Source organism: Gallus gallus, chromosome 33, assembly GCF_016699485.2.
Source record: "Gallus gallus isolate bGalGal1 chromosome 33, bGalGal1.mat.broiler.GRCg7b, whole genome shotgun sequence".
NCBI classification, from domain to species: domain Eukaryota; kingdom Metazoa; phylum Chordata; class Aves; order Galliformes; family Phasianidae; genus Gallus; species Gallus gallus.
In genome coordinates, this window is record NC_052564.1 from 1,500,957 (window position 1) to 1,518,549 (window position 17,593).

At 49.5% G+C, this 17,593-nt stretch overlaps 1 protein-coding gene across 1 annotated transcript; it reads left to right on the forward strand.

Moving 5' to 3' along the window:
* Positions 1–7,536: 7,536 nt before the first annotated feature.
* Positions 7,537–17,550, forward strand: LOC121107966 (olfactory receptor 14A16-like; the record flags this gene model as incomplete). The annotated part of the gene is made up of 2 exons (XM_040654610.1): positions 7,537–8,358; positions 17,389–17,550. Coding segments are annotated over 2 exons (984 nt in total), but the record flags the coding sequence as incomplete, so codon positions are not given.
* Between the last annotated feature and the right edge of the window lie 43 nt (positions 17,551–17,593).

Below are 17,593 nucleotides of genomic sequence, written 5' to 3' on the forward strand. Positions count from 1 at the left end.
CCATGCCCCAGGCAGCAGCAGTGGCAGCAGAAGGCCCTTGCCTTGCCGGTGGGCTCCTTCCCCCCACACGTCTCCCTGAAGTGCCCTGCACAGCTCCCAGGGCAGGCTGAGTGCTGAGCCTGGCAGGCGGCAGAGTCCCTGCCCCGGCACACAGCCCCTGGGGCACAGCAGGGACCCTGCTCTGCACCACAGCCCTGGGCACCCGGCTGCACCCCCGGCTGCACAGCCTGCAGCCGTCCTGGGACACGCAGCCCTCAGGGCTGTGCTCTGACAGTGAAGCACTGAAGCCCTCCGCTGGAGCTGGTCTTTCTCCACAGTAAAGAAACATGGAACACCTTCAGCCAGATATCTAATGGGATGTCCCAGAGTTAGTGATCTCTCCAGGAAAAGCAGAGCAATTGCCTGGAGCAAAAGACTCACCTTGTCAAGGATAGTGAGAAATGCACCTCCAGTGAGCTCTCAGCCTGCTATTGTGCCACACGACCTGTAACCTCTCTTCCTTCTCCCCTCCCCATCTCCGGATGGTCATGGCCCCTGCCCTGCTGTGTGGTGCTCAGGAGCTGCACCTGGGCACAACTGTCTCTCTGCAGCACTGCCCACTTATATCAGCTCCCTGTGTCTCAGGAGCCCAGTTCAGCTCAGCAGCAAAGGAGGTGATTTCCTTCTCTCCCTGCAGATATCCATGGCCCTCCTGAGCTGACAGCTCCTGCAAGGCAGCTCGGTCATCACTGCAGAACGTACTTCCAAGGCAGCTCAATTAATCAACATGTCCACTGGATTCCAGAAGCACGTTTGTTTTCCTACCAAAAGAAGTTTGATCATGAGGGAAGCAAATGCCGAATCTGGAAACCTCTGCTCATGTATATAGACTCACTTAATAGAAATGTCACACAGACAAGGACACGGAGGGGATGACTTCCCCTGTTCTGAGCAGTGGTAGAGCTGAGGCAGTGTAGGCATAACATTACAGAATCATAGAAAGGCTTAGCTTGGAAGGGACTTTAAATAGCACCTAGTTCCAAGCCCCCAGCCATGGGCAGGGTTCCCAACCACCAGATCAGGATGCCCAGGATCCCATCCATCCTGACCTTGAATGCCTCCAAGGATGGCGCACACAAAACATATTTGGGCAACCTGCTCCACTTCCTTTGAGTACAAAATGTCTTCCTAAAGCTGAACTAAATCTCCCCTCTGTACTTTAAAGCCATTTCCATTTGTCTTATTACTGTCACACCATCTCATCCTAGCCCTAGGATTCGGCATCTCATCCGCTGATGGAAAACCTGGGACTGAAATGGGATCAGTTCCCCAGAGGTCCATGGGAGCCGGGAGTCCTCTTAGTTGAGTTCAGATGTGTACAGTGAGGTGTCTGTGTGTGAGCCCCTCATCTGACTCCTTGGTCTTTATTCAACAGGGACTGCATTGGTCACACAGACACACTCAGAGATGCCCAAGGTGCCTGGGGTGATCCTAGTTGTGTGCTGGTGCTTGTAAAGTGTAGTGGAAAATCTCTGAGATAGACACCTCCTTCCTGAGCATCAGCTGAGGGCCAGATGGGAGGTATTCTTGGCCATCCTAAATGCCACCACAGCCCTGTGCTTAGGGCACCCAGTGTGCCTTTTGCAACTGTCCCCATGGAGCATGTACCGTTACTCCTTTGATCAAATGGATGAACTCACAACAGAAGAGCCAGATCTTCCTCTCTGTTCCATCTGTGGCATACTCTGGAGTTCAAGGCACTACAAAGCTATGTCGCATCTACATTCTTTCACTGACGACACCTCAGTTTGTTCTGGGCTCTCATTTGAATGGCATCAGAGGAAGTCCATGGTCTTGCCAGTTCCCAGTTGACAGGAAGCTGGCAAACGTTCTTCCAGTTATAAAGAAGAGCAAGAAAGAAGACCCCTACAGCTATGGATCTGTCAGTCTTACTTCAGTGCCTAGTAAAATTATGGAGAAAATGATGCTGGGAGTTATTCAGAAACACCTGAAGGACAATTCTGACTTTGGCCGCAGTCAACACAAGTTGATGAGGGGAAGGTCCTGTTAAATTAATGTTCATTTATAAGATGGTCTCACCTCTGTGTAAACATGGGAAGACAACTGATGTTATCCTTAAGGATTTCAGTAGAGCTTTTGATACCGTTTCTCATGGTATGTCCTTCATATGGCTGGACAGAAACATAATGTGATAGGCGAGCAGGTGGCCAGTGGGTAAGGCTGGAAGGGTTACAGCAAACGGGGTTGCATCAGGCTAGTGGACTGTCACAAGCAGAGTTCCCCATCTTTAATGTTTTTGTGAATGACTTGCATGCAGGTCTAGAAGATGTTTTGAGCAAGTTTCCCGATGATACCAAATTGGAAGGAGCTGTTGCCACCACTGAGGGTGGAGAGGACTTGCAGAGAGATGTGGACAAGATAGAGAAATGGGTAAGCACCAATCACATGAAGCATAACAAGAACAAGGGTCTGATTCTGCACCTGGGAAGGGGCAACCCTGGACATACACACTGACTGGGGGATGGGACACTGGCGTGCAGTCCTACTGAAAGGGACTGGGGGTCCTGGTCAACAGCAAATTGGGCGTGAGTCAGCAGTGTGCCCAGGCAGCCAGGAAGGCCAACCATCCCCTAGGGTGCATTGAGCACGATATTGCTAGCTGGGTGAGGGAAGGGATTGACCCTCTCTGCTCTGGAGCACTGGGTGCACTTCTGGGCACCACAGAACATAAAAGACATAAAGCTATTGGAGACTGTCCAAAGGAGGGCACTACAACTGAGAGATCTGAAGTTCAAAGTTTCCTTGCGGTTGACTGCTTTTTCAGACTGGGCCCTTCTCACATCCCACAGCCTGAGATGAGACACATTGCCCACATGGGACTTGAGACTCACGGCATCCTTGCACCCCATGCAGAGCCTGAGAGCTGCTGCCCCATTGTCTTTCATTTGACCTCATACAATCCTGCATCCCACTGCCCCAGGAAGGGCCCTGAGCCAGCATGAGGGACAGAATCTCCCTGCCAAGGGTCTGGGGATCAGGGCTTGGCCTTTCTGCTTCATAACACAAAGGAGGCTTTTCTCAGCATCACAGCCACCATTGCAGTGCCTTTGCCTGCCTGTCAGCATGGCTTCCAATTATCTGCTCTAACAAGTCCCTGGGGAAGATTTCCTGTTAGTGGCCCTCAGAGGGGCCCATTAATACTCCAAGAAACTTCTCTGTTCCTTCTGATTTCGAAGTCTTCTTGAGCACTTTATGCCATCTTCTTTCTTCACTGGTGGTTGATGGATTCAGCATCAAATGCCCAGTGGGGCCCATTACAGCCTAAGGAGCCGTCCTGTGCCTTGTGCCTTCCTGTCATCTTCTTCAGGTGTTCAGAACTTGTACAGCTAACTGGAGAGGTATCTGAAGAGAGCTTAAAGTGGTACAGTCCAGTGGGCATTTATGAAGTCTAGTTATTTATTTATTTATAGTTGTGTATAAACAAGAATTTAAAGCAGCACTTGGCAATTGATACTGATCCAGGATGTCCCCTAATGAGCTTTGCTCTGTCACTGTTGTGGACAGACATCCTCCTCAACTTCCCCACCCCATTTTTACTCCCATTGGCCCCATGGGACTGGCATCGCTTTTCCTCACATCACTCTTCTCCTCTGGAGTCACCCGCTCACTGTTAAACCTCCTTTGCACCAACTCCCACTGGCTTTCCTCAGAGAACCAGCTGCACGTGGGCAATGAAACACTTTTTTTTTTTTTTTTTTTTTTTTTGCCAACAAACAGAAGGAAATGTGATGCAAATGAATGAACAGTAAAACACTGTGATCGTCTGCATGCCTTGTCCAAGCAGCATCTAACGAGGTTTTTCTTTCACAGGGAATACATGTACAAGAAATGAGTTAGACAGAGATAGGAAGGGATAGATGTAATCAAATTAAAGGAGTTGATAAGAGAGTCTATCAGACTATGGAGAGATGGAGCAGGTTCCAGTAATATCTCTGAAGGTCAGAGATAAGCCAGACAGTTGGGAAGCATTTGAGTGAAGAAAGAGCAAGGGATGGGGAAATGTGGAGAGCATTGGGAAGAGCGTGTGTCCAGATGGCCTGCTGAAAACATGCCCTTCAGCATGGTCATGTATTAAGGAGAGTTGGAGACCCCTGGAGGGTGAGGGACAGGAAATATGCAGCAGGGTAGAGCAGCAGTGGGCACTGGGCATTAGTCACAGGGCATTGGCACTGGCACCACAGCCTGTGTCTGTGTACCTGAAGGCATCTGTGTCCTGCAAACACAGTTCTGGAAAACAGTGCCCTTTCTCAAGAAGAATTAAAAAAAACAAAAAAAACCCACATCCCTCAAAGAGTAGTTTTTTCGACTTAAATGGAAAGAGGAACATGAGAATATTTGATGTTGAGATGTGTGTCAACACATTTTCATTCATTTCTATCTTTTTCATCAATTCTTTGTTTCAATTTTATTGACATAAACAACTTCCAGACTTACAGCTTCAGAAAGAAAGCCTCTGTTTGTCTCTCCTAACAGAGGATGTGCTCCAAACCCAGTCAGCTTGTGGGAACTTTCCAAAATCCACTCCAAGTTGCTGACATTTTTTTTTTGTGTTGGAGGCACTACTCTGGGTAATGTCTTCCCTCCATCTTCTAGCCATGGTCTTCTTCATATTAAAAACAAAAAACAAAAAACAAAAAACAAAACAAAACAAAAAAAAAAAAAAACAGAGGAGAGTGACTCTTTACACCATTTCTGAACAAATGGTAGTAAACTGAAAGAGACTTTTGATGTCTGGAAGGCAATCCTTACATTTCTAAGAACATGATGTCAGACACAGGACAGGTGTGGAACAGGTAGCCCAGAGAAGTTGTGGCTGCCCCATCGCTGGAGTTGTTCAAGATGTCAGCGGCCCCAAGCACCCAGATCTACTGCATGACAGCCCTGCCCACAGCAAGGGAGTTGGAATTAGATGCTCTTTAAGGTCCTTCCAACCCAACTCATTCAAGGATTCTGTGATTCCTGTCACTTTCTTCCAAGTTGAAATCCCTTTTTTTAGGTATTCCCTGATCACCTCCTCTTTTACTCAGGGCACATGTGCACAGAACCAACATTTCCCACCTGTCTCTGGCACCTAGGATTCCAAGAAGCCCAGGCCAACTAATAGACAGTGAGGTCAGGAAGGAAAGGAGTATCAGAAACTATTCCATGTCCTGTCTTACCAGGTTCCCTGCCCCATTCTACTCTGGGTCCACATTCTCCCCAGCCTTACTTTTGTAGCTTACATCTTTCTACAAGCCCTTCTTGTCTGTGATATGCCTGGGCACATTCAATTGCAGTTGATCTCTAACTTTCCAAAGCTCATCTCAACAGGTACACTGGACAAAGTCTCTGCATTGCTGCCAGCTGACCAGGTCTACCGTTCCCATCTGCTTGTGGAGAACATCTTCCACATGTTCATCCTGATCAGGAAGCCAGGAACGGACACTTTTGGTCTCCTCTGTTGGCCATTTCCATTCATTCGGACCTGGCAGAGTTCAGTGCACTATCACAGAGGGCAGTTGCCCTTCCTTGTCTCCTCACACATCCATCGTAAAGACTCCGTATTCCCCTTGTGCTGCAGTTCAGTTGTGGAAGCCATTAAACCATGCAACCATGGTCCAAACAAGACCTCAGGCCTGCAACTGTACAAACATTTCTAGCTCAGCATGTGCTGCTGTTCTAATAGTGTAAGAACACATAAGAAAACACCCTAATTGGAAAGCACCATTGAACTTAGACTGGCAAGATAGCTCATCTTTGATTTTTGTATTCAGATGGCGGCATAAAGGCATAAGCTCCACTGTGGGGTTCAAGGTTGTCCAAGAAGCACGGGCACTCGTAGGGCATGGCTTTCCTGATGGCCTTGAGCTGCATTTGCAGCTGCATGGACAACTGCCCTGCACAGGGGAAGTCCACTCCTCCCTGTCTTTCTCCATGTGCCTTTTTTGTGACAGCAAACACTCTCCGGTACGACTAAACATATGTCTGGAATTGGTCACTGTCCGCTGGATATTTGGTGGTTAATTCAGCAGATTTCAAAGCATAGACATGATGCTGTTGTCTTTCAGGAGCTGTTGGCCATGGAGACCCAGGGACATCTCAGGGGAGATGAGAGGAGAGGATGAAAATGACATCCTCTGCTGCTGATCTGGGCTGAGCTCCTGGGATACAGGGAACACCTACAAGTGGGCAGTGCTGCAGTGAGACAGCTGTGCCCAGGAGCAGCTCTTCTGCATACAACAGCAGGGCTGGGGGAATGTTCTGCAGATGACATGAAGATAGAAGAGAAAGGACAGAGAGATTACAGGATGTATGGGGTGTGAACAGCCTGCTCACGGCAGGAGGACTGCTCACAGCTATTGGCAAGGTAAGTCTTGCTGCAGGCAATGCAGCTGCTTTTATTGGACGATCAGAAAAATTGAGACAACCATAGGAGATTGGCCAGAAGACATACCATTTTTGCTAATCATGGAGAAGGAACTGCTCCAGCTGAGGGCTTCTGTGCTGCAGTGTCAGAGCACAGCCCTGAGGGCTACATGTCCCAGGATGGCTGCAGGCTGTGCAGCCGGGGGTGCAGCCGGGTGCCCAGGGCTGTGGTGCAGAGCAGGGTCCCTGCTGTGCCCCAGGGGCTGTGTGCCGGGGCAAGGACTCTGCCGCCTGCCAGGCTCAGCACTCAGCCTGCCCGGGGAGCTGCCCAGGGCGCTGCAGGGAGACGTGTGGGGGGAAGGAGCCCCCCGGCAGGGCAGGACAGGGGCCTTCTGCTGCCACAGCTGCTGCCTGGGGCAGGGGGATCACAGCTACACAGCACCACAAGGTGTTTCCAAATGCACTTTGCAAGAGGAGGAAAAAGGCTGAGATTTTCCCTTTCCTATTCTGAGGGAAGGGAAATGGACTGGAGGCATAAATCTAAAATTGGCTGTCAACTTTGAACACATCTCAGAACCTCCAGACTTGTACTTTAATCAATCACTTCTTTTGTATACAGTCACAAAGAATGTGCTTTCAGCCTCTCATTTCTCGAAGAATGGAACCAGTTGAAATGATTGCCGTTTTCTGAAGACATGAATAACACACTTATCCTACAAACAGTCAGTGTTATCCAACAGAAATTGAAGGACACAGAGGTTGGCACTGTGGGCTCTAAGAGCAGTTGGTGTAAAGATATGAGACATGAAAGCAGATGAAAATATCCAGGGAGATGGGATAAGATTAGCAAATGAGAGGAAGGCAAAAGCTCCATAAGCTTCTTCTACTTATGGAATGCTGAACTTCATGAAAATAAATTCAAGTTATGGTAATAAAGGAATATTGTCCTAAGAGAATGAAAACATTTTATAGTACAGTGGGATGAGTGATTACGAGAATTGCCTTGTCTTGTGATTATCTTCTGCACTCAGAACAGGACTCCATACCCAGGAACTGCAGATGCCCAACAGCAGCTCCATCAGCGAGTTCCTCCTCCTGGCGTTGGCAGACACGCGGCAGCTGCAGCTCCTGCACTTCTGGCTCTTGCTGGGCATCTACCTGGCTGCCCTCCTGGGCAACGGCCTCATCAGCACAGCCGTAGCCTGCGACCACCGCCTGCACACCCCCATGTACTTCTTCCTCCTCAACCTCGCCCTCCTCGACCTGGGCTGCATCTCCACCACTCTCCCCAAAGCCATGGCCAATGCCCTCTGGCACACCAGGCACATCTCCTATGCAGGATGTGCTGCACAGGTCTTTTTCTTTCTCTTCTTCCTCTCAGCAGAGTATTCCCTTCTCACCATCATGTCCTATGACCGCTACGTTGCCATCTGCAAGCCCCTGCACTACGGGACCCTGCTGGGCAGCAGAGCTTGTGCCACCATGGCAGCAGCTGCCTGGGGCACTGGGTTTCTCTATGCTCTGCTGCACACTGCCAATACATTTTCACTGCTTCTCTGCCACGGCAATGCTGTAGATCAGTTCTTCTGTGAAATCCCCCACATCCTCAAGCTCTCCTGCTCAGATGCCTACCTCAGAGAAATTGGGCTTCTTGTGGTCAGTGCTTCTTTAGCATCTGGGTGCTTTGTTTTTGTTCTTTTCTCCTATGTGCAGATCTTCAGGGCCGTGCTGAGGATGCCCTCTGAGCAGGGACGGCACAAAGCCTTCTCAATGTGCCTCCCTCACTTGGCTGTGCTCTCCCTGTTCCTCAGCACTGGAATGGTTGCCTACCTAAAGCCCGCCTCCATCTCCTCCCCTTCCCTGGATCTGCTGGTGTCAATTCTGTACTCAGTGGTGCCTCCAACAGTGAATCCTCTCATTTACAGTGTTAGAAACAAGGAGCTCATGTGTTCAGTTAGGAAAGTCATTTCACAAAAGTTTCTGTATTGTGATAAGTTTGCTCTCTGCTTCCAGAATTATTCGTTTCTCTTCCTTATACTGTTCTCTGTGACAAATAGCTGTTTTCATCCAAGGTGCACTGAGGAATGATTCTGATTTGTTCATATTTCTAGTTGTGTAAGTATGTGTCTAAATGTAGATCAGTGCTAACTGAGCATCTGCTTAATAAAACTGGATATCCACAATGCACTGCCTGAAGTTTGCCTGAAGGTTTTGGAGAGGCCTTGCAGAGGGGAATTCAGAGCTGAGCAATCACCATCTGCATGAATTTTAACAAGAGCAAGTGCTAGATTCTGCATCTTGGATGGGACAGCCCTGTCCTTGTCTACAGACTGGGGGACGAAGGGCTGGGGAGCAGCACTGGGAAAGCAATCTGGGGGTTCTAGTCAAGGTGGAGCTGAGCATGAGCCAGCAGTTTGCCCTGACAGCCAAAAAAGCCAGCTGTCCCCTGGGGTGCATCAGGGCCAGCACTGATGGCCTCTGGGTGAGGGAAAGGACTGTCTCACTCTGCTCTGTGCTGGTACAGCCTCACCTCAAATACTGGGTGCAATTTGGGTGCCACAATTTCAGAGGAACATCAGACTTCAGGCATGGCAGTGGGGCAGGTGACAGTCTTGGTGCTGTCCTTCAGGATCCCCACACCCAGAACTGAAGGGACAAAAGCAGCCGCAGCAGCAGCGCTTGTTGGTGGAGGGGGGTCAGCACAGGGAAGTGGCTGGGATAATGCTCAGACCCTATCATGGTTATCTCTAGATCTACCTGTGTCCATGACAGGGGGACAGCAGGCCCACAGGTCCACTGGCCCAAAAAAAGGGGGAGGGGAATGGGGAGTGGGAACAAAGAGGGAAACAAACAAACAAACAAAAAGCAAGAACAAACAGCAGCAACAGTCTGTGGAGGAAAACTAATTTGCTAATAGTAGAAATACAAGTTAATTGAGATCGAAGCTAATAAATCAAATAAATGAGAGAGCTTCTGAAAACGGAGGTTCTTACTCTGATCTGCCAGGGAGCAAACAGAGAAAGTCTCATGACTTCCAGTCAGTTTCATCATTCCCTCTGATTGGAAAATGGGAACAGAACAGCAGAGTTTTCTGGGAGCTGCTGCACATTTCTTCTCTTCTGAGACTCACAGTGCACTCCATGATGTGATGGTGTGGAATAACGACAACAAAAGTCATAAACCACCACAACACCACACAGCTTGGTGTCATCCGCATACATGATGTAAGTGCACTCCATCTCACTCTCATTGTCATTGATGAAGGTATTAAAGAGTACTGGTCCCAGTACAGATCCGTGATCACCATCCAGACATTGAGCCGTTGACCACCACTCTGTGGTTTCAGCCCTGCAGTCAGTTCTTCGTCCAGCAAACAGTCCACCCATCAAATCCATACCTTTCCAATTTGGAGAGAAGGATGTTATGAGGTACCATGTCAAAGGCCTTACTGAAGTCCACATAGATGACATCAGTGGCTCCTCCTTTGTTTGTTGATGCTATGAAACCACCATAGGAAACTGCTAGGCTGGTCAAGCAGGACTTGAACCACTGGTTGAATGAGATTTCATGAATTACATTATAAAAGCTTATTTTTTTAAGACCAGTTTGTGGGCCCAAAGGAGGAGTATGTGTACATATGTTGCTGTGAGGTCACTTGTGCAAGCAGAACTCACCAACTTGTAGGAAGCATGTGGCTGAGGTGATGTTTGAGAGGTTATTTCTGTCTCCGGAGGTGACAGATCAGCAGCAGGAACATGGCTGGCAAAGGGCCTCGGAAGACATTCTTTCTGTAGTAGCCAATATGACAGCCTTGAATTCAGTCATGTCCCTCCTGCTGTCGAGTTGTGTACTCACACAGAACAGCCATCAAAATCCCTCACACAAACCTCCTCTTTCCTCTATGGGGCCTACCCCATAGCTTAGGCAGGGAGGATCCCACTGTCAACATGGCAACCTGGCATTTCCTGTCAGCCTCCCAGGGACACCGCAGATGTGATCCTGTATGCACAGATCCCACTCAGAAGTCAAGGGCTGAGCAACAGCTGCTTCAGGCAGGAGTGAGCACACCATTCCTTCCTGTGACGTGTTCCTGGTGCTGGCCTATCAACTCCACAGACAGAAGGGATCTCACTGCCACCATCACAGCCACGTGCCACCTGCAGGCCCATGAGGTCCTGAGGTAGAGCTGAGCTCATCGCAGCGTTCCGACCCACCTCCTCCGTATGGCCTCAAGCTGATCAGTCACACGTCACCTCCTGTACATACATCACCTCACATTCATCACTGCACTAAATGCATTTGCTCAAAGACTCCACGATTCCTGCTCTGCCCTGAAGAGCCAAGTACCCAAAGTTTGGGGTTAGGAGAGGGGTTGAAGGAGAGGAGGGCAGAGCACAGGAACGGGGTCTGTGGGTGTTGGGTGTTCAGGATAGGGATTAAGGGTTAGAATGCAGCTTTTGGGGCAGAGATGAAGCAAAGGTTTAGTGAGAGGTCTTGGTGTTCTGCTAAGGGTTTCAGGACAGTGTAAGGGTATGGGCAAGCATTATGGATTAGTGTTTTGCTTTGGAATACTCTGAGGGCTAGCATTAAATATAACACTTTAATGCTAGCAATTAAAGCTTGGTTTTAGCATGAGTAGGAGAGTAAGTCTGAAAATCTGTGCAGTCCATTCCTTGGGAGTGTTCCTGGCAGCAACTTTTAAAGAAGCCCTGAGCCTTCAGGCACTGCCATGAGGAGATCTCCGCTAACGATAGACTTGCTGTGGTGGAAACGACCTGCATGACAGAAGTGCCCACTGCATGTCCTTGTTTGTGTTTGCCGCCACACGGCAGCACTGCCACCAAGCCACAGGAGCTGCAAGGCTAAGGGACTGTGGGATTGAGGTTCAGCTCTGCACACCACCACCGCACCACTAAATTCTGTCTCTCGGTGCAACACTGAGCCTTCTCTTGGATAGTTTCTCTCTCACCACTGTTGGCTGTTCCATTCCTGAGACAGAAGTGGCACCTCACTCAGGAAGGAGAGGGACACAAAGCTCTTGCAGGAGAACCTGCACCTCCTGCCATGCAGCTCTGCGCTACCCCAGAGTCACATCTCCTACCTACAAATTCATGCTCCAGAATGTCTCCTGAGAGTCCTGAGGAACTTTTCCTGGGCTCTCATGCGTGCTTCAGCTACCCCAGGGCATGCTGGAGACAGTGCCCACCTCTGTGTGGCAAATGGAAAGAAGCACTGAAGGGAGACTTCAGGGAAAATGTTTAATCCTTGGAGATGAGAACCCATGTCCAAGACCCTTTCCTATTCAGGGTCTCACAGAGATTGAGGAAGGGGGAATCTGACAACCAATGTGCAAACCAGCTGCTGTGGCTGGCCTGCCAGAGGCACTGACAGATGATAGCCTGAAAGCACAGACCCCAGCCAGGAGCCAAGGGATGGCCCATCAGCTATTGCAGGCTGAAGTCACCACTCAGTTGGATTAACAGCCGTATGCTTCCTGCTGGATTGATGGTTTCTGAGAGCAAGTGACCCCGCAGCTCCAGAAATGTCTCACAAGAAGAATGACAGACAAAATCATTGCATGTCCTTCATTTATTAAGTTTCAGACAAAGCCTAGTTCCTCATGTACAGTGTCCCTGGGCTACACTGCAAAGGTACCACTTGAGAAGTAATTGATGTGGGTAATAACATTTAAGTGAAAAAACATTAGAACGGTAGAAATATCGAATAAAACTTCTAATATATTGCTCTTACAAAGTAAATAAATAAATAAATGCAAAGTAAGAGAGATTGTTTCTGTAAAAATCTGCATTACAAGACATGTAGAGATAAAGAAGGGCAGTTCATTGCTTTCCAAATATATTTGGTCATCAGTTTCCACAGAGCATCCTTGAGCTCCTGGTTCCTCATGCTGTAGATGAGGGGGTTCACTGCTGGAGGCACCACTGAGTACAGAACAGCCACCACCAGATCCAGGGATGGGGAGGAAATGGAGGAGGGCTTAAGGTAGGCAAAAAAGCCAGAGCTGATGAGAAGGGAGAGCATGGCCAGGTGAGGGAGGCACGTGGAGAAGGCTTTGTGCCGTCCCTGCTCAGAAGGCATCCTCAGCGCAGCCCTGAAGATCTGCATATAGGACACAACAATGAAGACAAAACATCCAACACCAATAAAGGCACTAGTACTGAGGAGCCCAAGTTCCCTTAGAAATTCTGATTCTGAGCAGGAGAGCTTGAGGATCTGAGGGATTTCACAGAAGAAATGATCCATGGCATTGCCGTGGCACAGAGGCAGTGAAAATGTGTTGGCAGTGTGCAGCAGGGAATAGAGAACCCCGGTGCCCCAGGCAGCTGCTGCCATGGTGGCACAAGCTCTGCTGCCCAGCAGGGTCCCGTAGTGCAGGGGCTTGCAGATGGCAACGTAGCGGTCATAGGACATGACAGTGATAAGGGAATATTCTGCTGAGATGAAGAAGAGAAAGAAAAAGACCTGAGCAGCACATCCTGCGTAGGAGATGGCCCTGGTGTGCCAGAGGGCATTGGCCATGGCTTTGGGGAGAGTGGTGGAGATGCAGCCCAGGTCGAGGAGGGCGAGGTTGAGGAGGAAGAAGTACATGGGGGTGTGCAGGCGGTGGTCGCAGGCTACGGCTGTGCTGATGAGGCCGTTGCCCAGGAGGGCAGCCAGGTAGATGCCCAGCAAGAGCCAGAAGTGCAGGAGCTGCAGCTGCCGCGTGTCTGCCAACGCCAGGAGGAGGAACTCGCTGATGGAGCTGCTGTTGGGCATCTGGTACTTCTGGGCCCCAGGACCTGTGGGCACAAGAACCTGTCCAAGAAGTAGGAAAGTTAGTGACAAGGCATTCCATGTGGGTAATGTTCATTGTTGTCAGTGATGTGAGCTACATTTCATGCAGTTGTTTTTGCCATGAACACCTCTGCCCTTTTTCTCTCAAGGTAGCTGCCTTGTCCCTGTGTGTACATGGGAGCAGTGGTGGTGCTCTGGTGATGTTCTCTCCAGAATTTGTCAGATGAAATCACTTCTAATGCAGAAGTGCTTGTCAGCATCTGCATTACCAGTGCCAGAAATATGGGGGTTGAAAAGAAGAGTTTTAATGATGTTTTTTTCCTGCACAGACTGGTCCCACTCACCACGGCCAGGAAGTGTTTAAGTCAGAAATCCAGAGCAGTTCTGCCGCACACTTCGTGAATGGCAGTGAGAGCTGAGAGGCAAAGGGATTCACTGCTGCTTAGTGCAGGGTAAGGGGAGCTGGTTGGGCTTGTTTCCACACACTCTGATCATGCAACTGTTGGAGACGAAGGGAGAATGTCCTCCCATGTTACCTTGAAAAGAAGGCAGACCCTGCTGAGAGCAGAGGAAACCACTGCCCATCACGGAATGCTCACCCTTTCTCAGGGGTCCTGAGCAAGGTCTCATCACCACAAATCTGTCAAATGACACCTAAATAGTCATTTCACCAACCTCAGAGCTTTTCCTTCATATAGCATCTGGCAGGCTGAATGCTGAGCCTGGCAGGCGGCAGAGTCCCTGCCCCGGCACACAGCCCCTGGAGCACAGCAGGGACCCTGCTCTGCACCACAGCCCTGGGCACCCGGCTGCACCCCCTGCAGCCATCGTGGGACACGCAGCCCTGAGGGCTGTGCTCTGATGCTGCAGCATGAAAACTGTCGGTTGAAGCACATCTTTCTCCACAATTAGGAAACATGGTGTGTCATCAGCCTGATCTGCTATGGATTGTCTCCCATTTAGTGATCCCTCTATTAAAAGTGTCTGCATTGCCTGCAGCCAGAGACTTACCTTGTCAAGAGCTGTGAGCAATCCTCCTCCAGTGAGCTTACAGCCTGCTCACACTCATTTTCCTTATATCTTCATGCCACCTGCAGATCATGTTCCCTGTCCTCTTGTGCTGTACAGAGGAGCGGTTCCTGTGCACAGCTTCTCATTGTAGCGCTGCCCACTTGTAGGAGCTTCCTGTGTCCCAGGAGTGCAGCCCAGATCAGCATCACAGAAAGTGATCTTATCCTCCCCACTCATCGCCCCTGAGATGCCCCTGGGTCTCCATGGCCAACAGCTCCTCAAAGACAAAAGCATTGTGACTGTACTTGGAAATCTGCTGCATTAACCACCAAATGACAGTGACCAATTCCAGGCATATGGTTAGTCCTACCAGAGAGTGTTTGCTGTAACAAAAAGGGCACACAGACCAGGAAAGGGAGGGGTGGACTTCCCCTGGGCATGGCAGTGATCCAGCTGAGGCAGTGTAGGCATCTCATCCCTAGATGGAAACCCTGGGGCTAGAATGAGATTCAGCTCCACATGGACCCACAGGAGCTGAGATTCCTCTGGTTCAGTTCAGGTGTGCACAAGGAGTTGCCTGCATCTGAGCTCCTGCTCTGAGTCCTTGGTCCTTCAGCGGGGAGTCAGTTGCTCACACACAGGCCCTGGGTGATGACCAAGGTGCCTGGAGTGCCTCTGCATGTGTTCCTGTGCTTATAAAGTGTGTGGGAAATCCCTGAGATAGACAGCTTTTTCCTGAGCATCAGCTGCGGGCCAGAGAGGAGACAGAGGTAATCCTGGCCATCCTAAATGACAACAGACCCCTATTTTTAGGGCACTTAAGTGTGCTTTTTTCACCAGCCTCTATGGAACGTGCAGAGTTATCCATATGAATAAATGGATGAGCTCAGGAAAGCAGAGCCAGATCTTTCTAACTCATGTCTTTATTCCTCAACAGACGAAAACTCATGTAATGGCATCAGAAGCAGCTGAGTGTCATGGCAGTTCGCTGGGCTGCCGAGCACACTCACATGCAGCTGCAAATGCAGCACAGGGCCTTCAGGAAAGCCATGCCCTAAGAGTGGCTGTGCTGCTTGGTCAGCTACCAGACCCACAATGGATCAAACGCCTGTGTGAAACCTTCTGAACACAGATACCAAAGATGAGCTATCCAGTCAGACTAAGTCCACTGATGCTTCCCAATTAGGATGCATTCTGTGTGTTTTTACACTAACAAGAACACCAGCACGTGCTGAACTAGAAACTTTTATACGATAGCACAGAGAGTTGTTTTTGTGGATTTTGTATATTTTTCTTTTTCTTGTACATTTTTTATTTTTATTTTATTTTTTATTTTTTATCTTTTTTCTGGAAAGGACAGCAGTTTCCAGACCTGTGTTTGCAGGACACAGATGCCTTCAGGTACAGGAACATAGACAGCGGTGCCAGTGCCAATGCCCTGTGACTAATGCGCAGCATCCACCGCTGCTCTACCCTGCTGCGTATTTCATGTCCCTCATCCTCCAGCGGTCTCCAGCTCTCCTTAACACATGACCATGCTGAAGGGCATGTTGTCAGCAGGCCATCCGGACACACACTCTTCCCAATGCTCTCCACATATCCCCATCCCTTGCTCTTTCTTCACTCAGATACCTCCCAACTGTCTGGCTGATCTGTGACCTTCAGGGAGATTACTGGAAACTGCTCCATCTCTCCATAGTCTGACAGACTCTCTTGTCAACTCCTTCACTGTGATTACATCTATCCCTCCCTATCTCTGTCTTACTCATTTCTTGTACAGATATTTCCTGTGAAAGACGAAAGTCAGTAGTTGCGGCTTGGACAGGGCATGCGGTTGATCACTGTGTTTTTCTGTTCATTCAATTGCATCACATTTTGTCCTGATTGTTGGCAAAAAAAGAGAAATCCTTCATTGCCCACGTGCAGTTGGTTCTCTGAGGAAAGCCAGTGGGAGTTGGTGCAAAGGAGGTTTAACAGTGAGCGGGTGACTCCAGAGGAGAAGAGTGATGTGAGGAAAAGCGATGCCAGTCCCATGGGGCCAATGGGAGTAAAAATGGGGTGGGGAAGTTGAGGAGGACGTCTGTCCACAACAGTGTCAGAGCAAAGCTCATTAGGGAACATCCTGGATCAGTATCAATTGCCAAGTTCTGTTTATCTTGTTTACCTGACCATATATAAATAAATTAATATGGAGACTTATTAAATGCCCCTTGGACTCTTCCTCTTTAAGCTTTCTCCAGATAACTTTTCATTTTGTTGTGTAAGTTCTGAACAGCTGAAGAAGATGACAGGAAGGCACAAGGCACTGGAGGGCTCCTCAGGCTGTAATGTGCCCATGGGGGCATTTGCTGCTGAGTCCATCAACCTCCAGTGCAGAGAGGAGACTGCACAAAGTGCTCAAGAAGACCAAGTCAGAAGGAACAGAGAAGTTTCTTGCAGTATTAATGGGCCCCACTGAGGGCCACTAACAAGCAAGCTTCCCTAGGGACTTGTTAGAGCAGATAATTGGAAGCCATGCTGACAGGCAGGCAAAGGCACTGGGATGGTGGCTGTGATGCTGAGAAAAGCCTCCTTTGTGTTATGAAGCAGAAAGGCCAAGCCCTGATCCCCAGACCCTTGGCAGGGAGATCCTGTCCCTCATGCTGGCTCAGGGCCCTTCCTGGGGCAGTGGGATGCAGGATTGTATGAGGTCAAATGAAAGACAAGGGGACAGCAGCTCCCAGGCTCTGCATGGGGTGCAGGGACGCCATGAGGCCCAAGTCCCATGTGGGCAGTGTGTCTCATCAGTGGCTGTGGGATGTGAGAAGGGCCAGTCTCAACAAGCAGTCAACCGCAAGGAAACTTTGAACTTCAGATCTATCAGTCGTAGTGCCCGCCTTTGGACAGTCTCCAAAAGCTTTGCGTCTTTTATGTTCTGTGGTGCCCAGCAGTGCACCCAGTGCTCCAGGTGAGGCTGCAGCAGTGCACAGCAGAGAGGGACAATCCCTTCCCTCACCCAGCTGGCAATGTCGTGCTCAATGCATCCCAGGGGACGGTTGTCCTTCCCGGATGCCTGGGCACACTGCTGACTCACGTTCAATTTGCTGCTGACCAGGACCCCCAGTCCCTTTCAGTGGCACTGCTCTCCAGTGTCCCATCCCTCAGTCAGTGTTTATGTCCAGGGTTGCCCCTTCACAGGTGCAGAATCAGGCCCTTGTTCTTGTTATACTTTATGCAGTTGGTGCTTGCCCAGTTTTCTATCTTGTCCACGTCTCTGTGCAAGTCCTCTTCACCCTCAGTGAAGGCAACAGCTCCTCCCAGTTTGGTATCATCGGCAAACTTGCTCAAAACATCTTCTAGACCTGCATGCAAGTCATTCACAGAAACATTAGAGAGGAGGAAC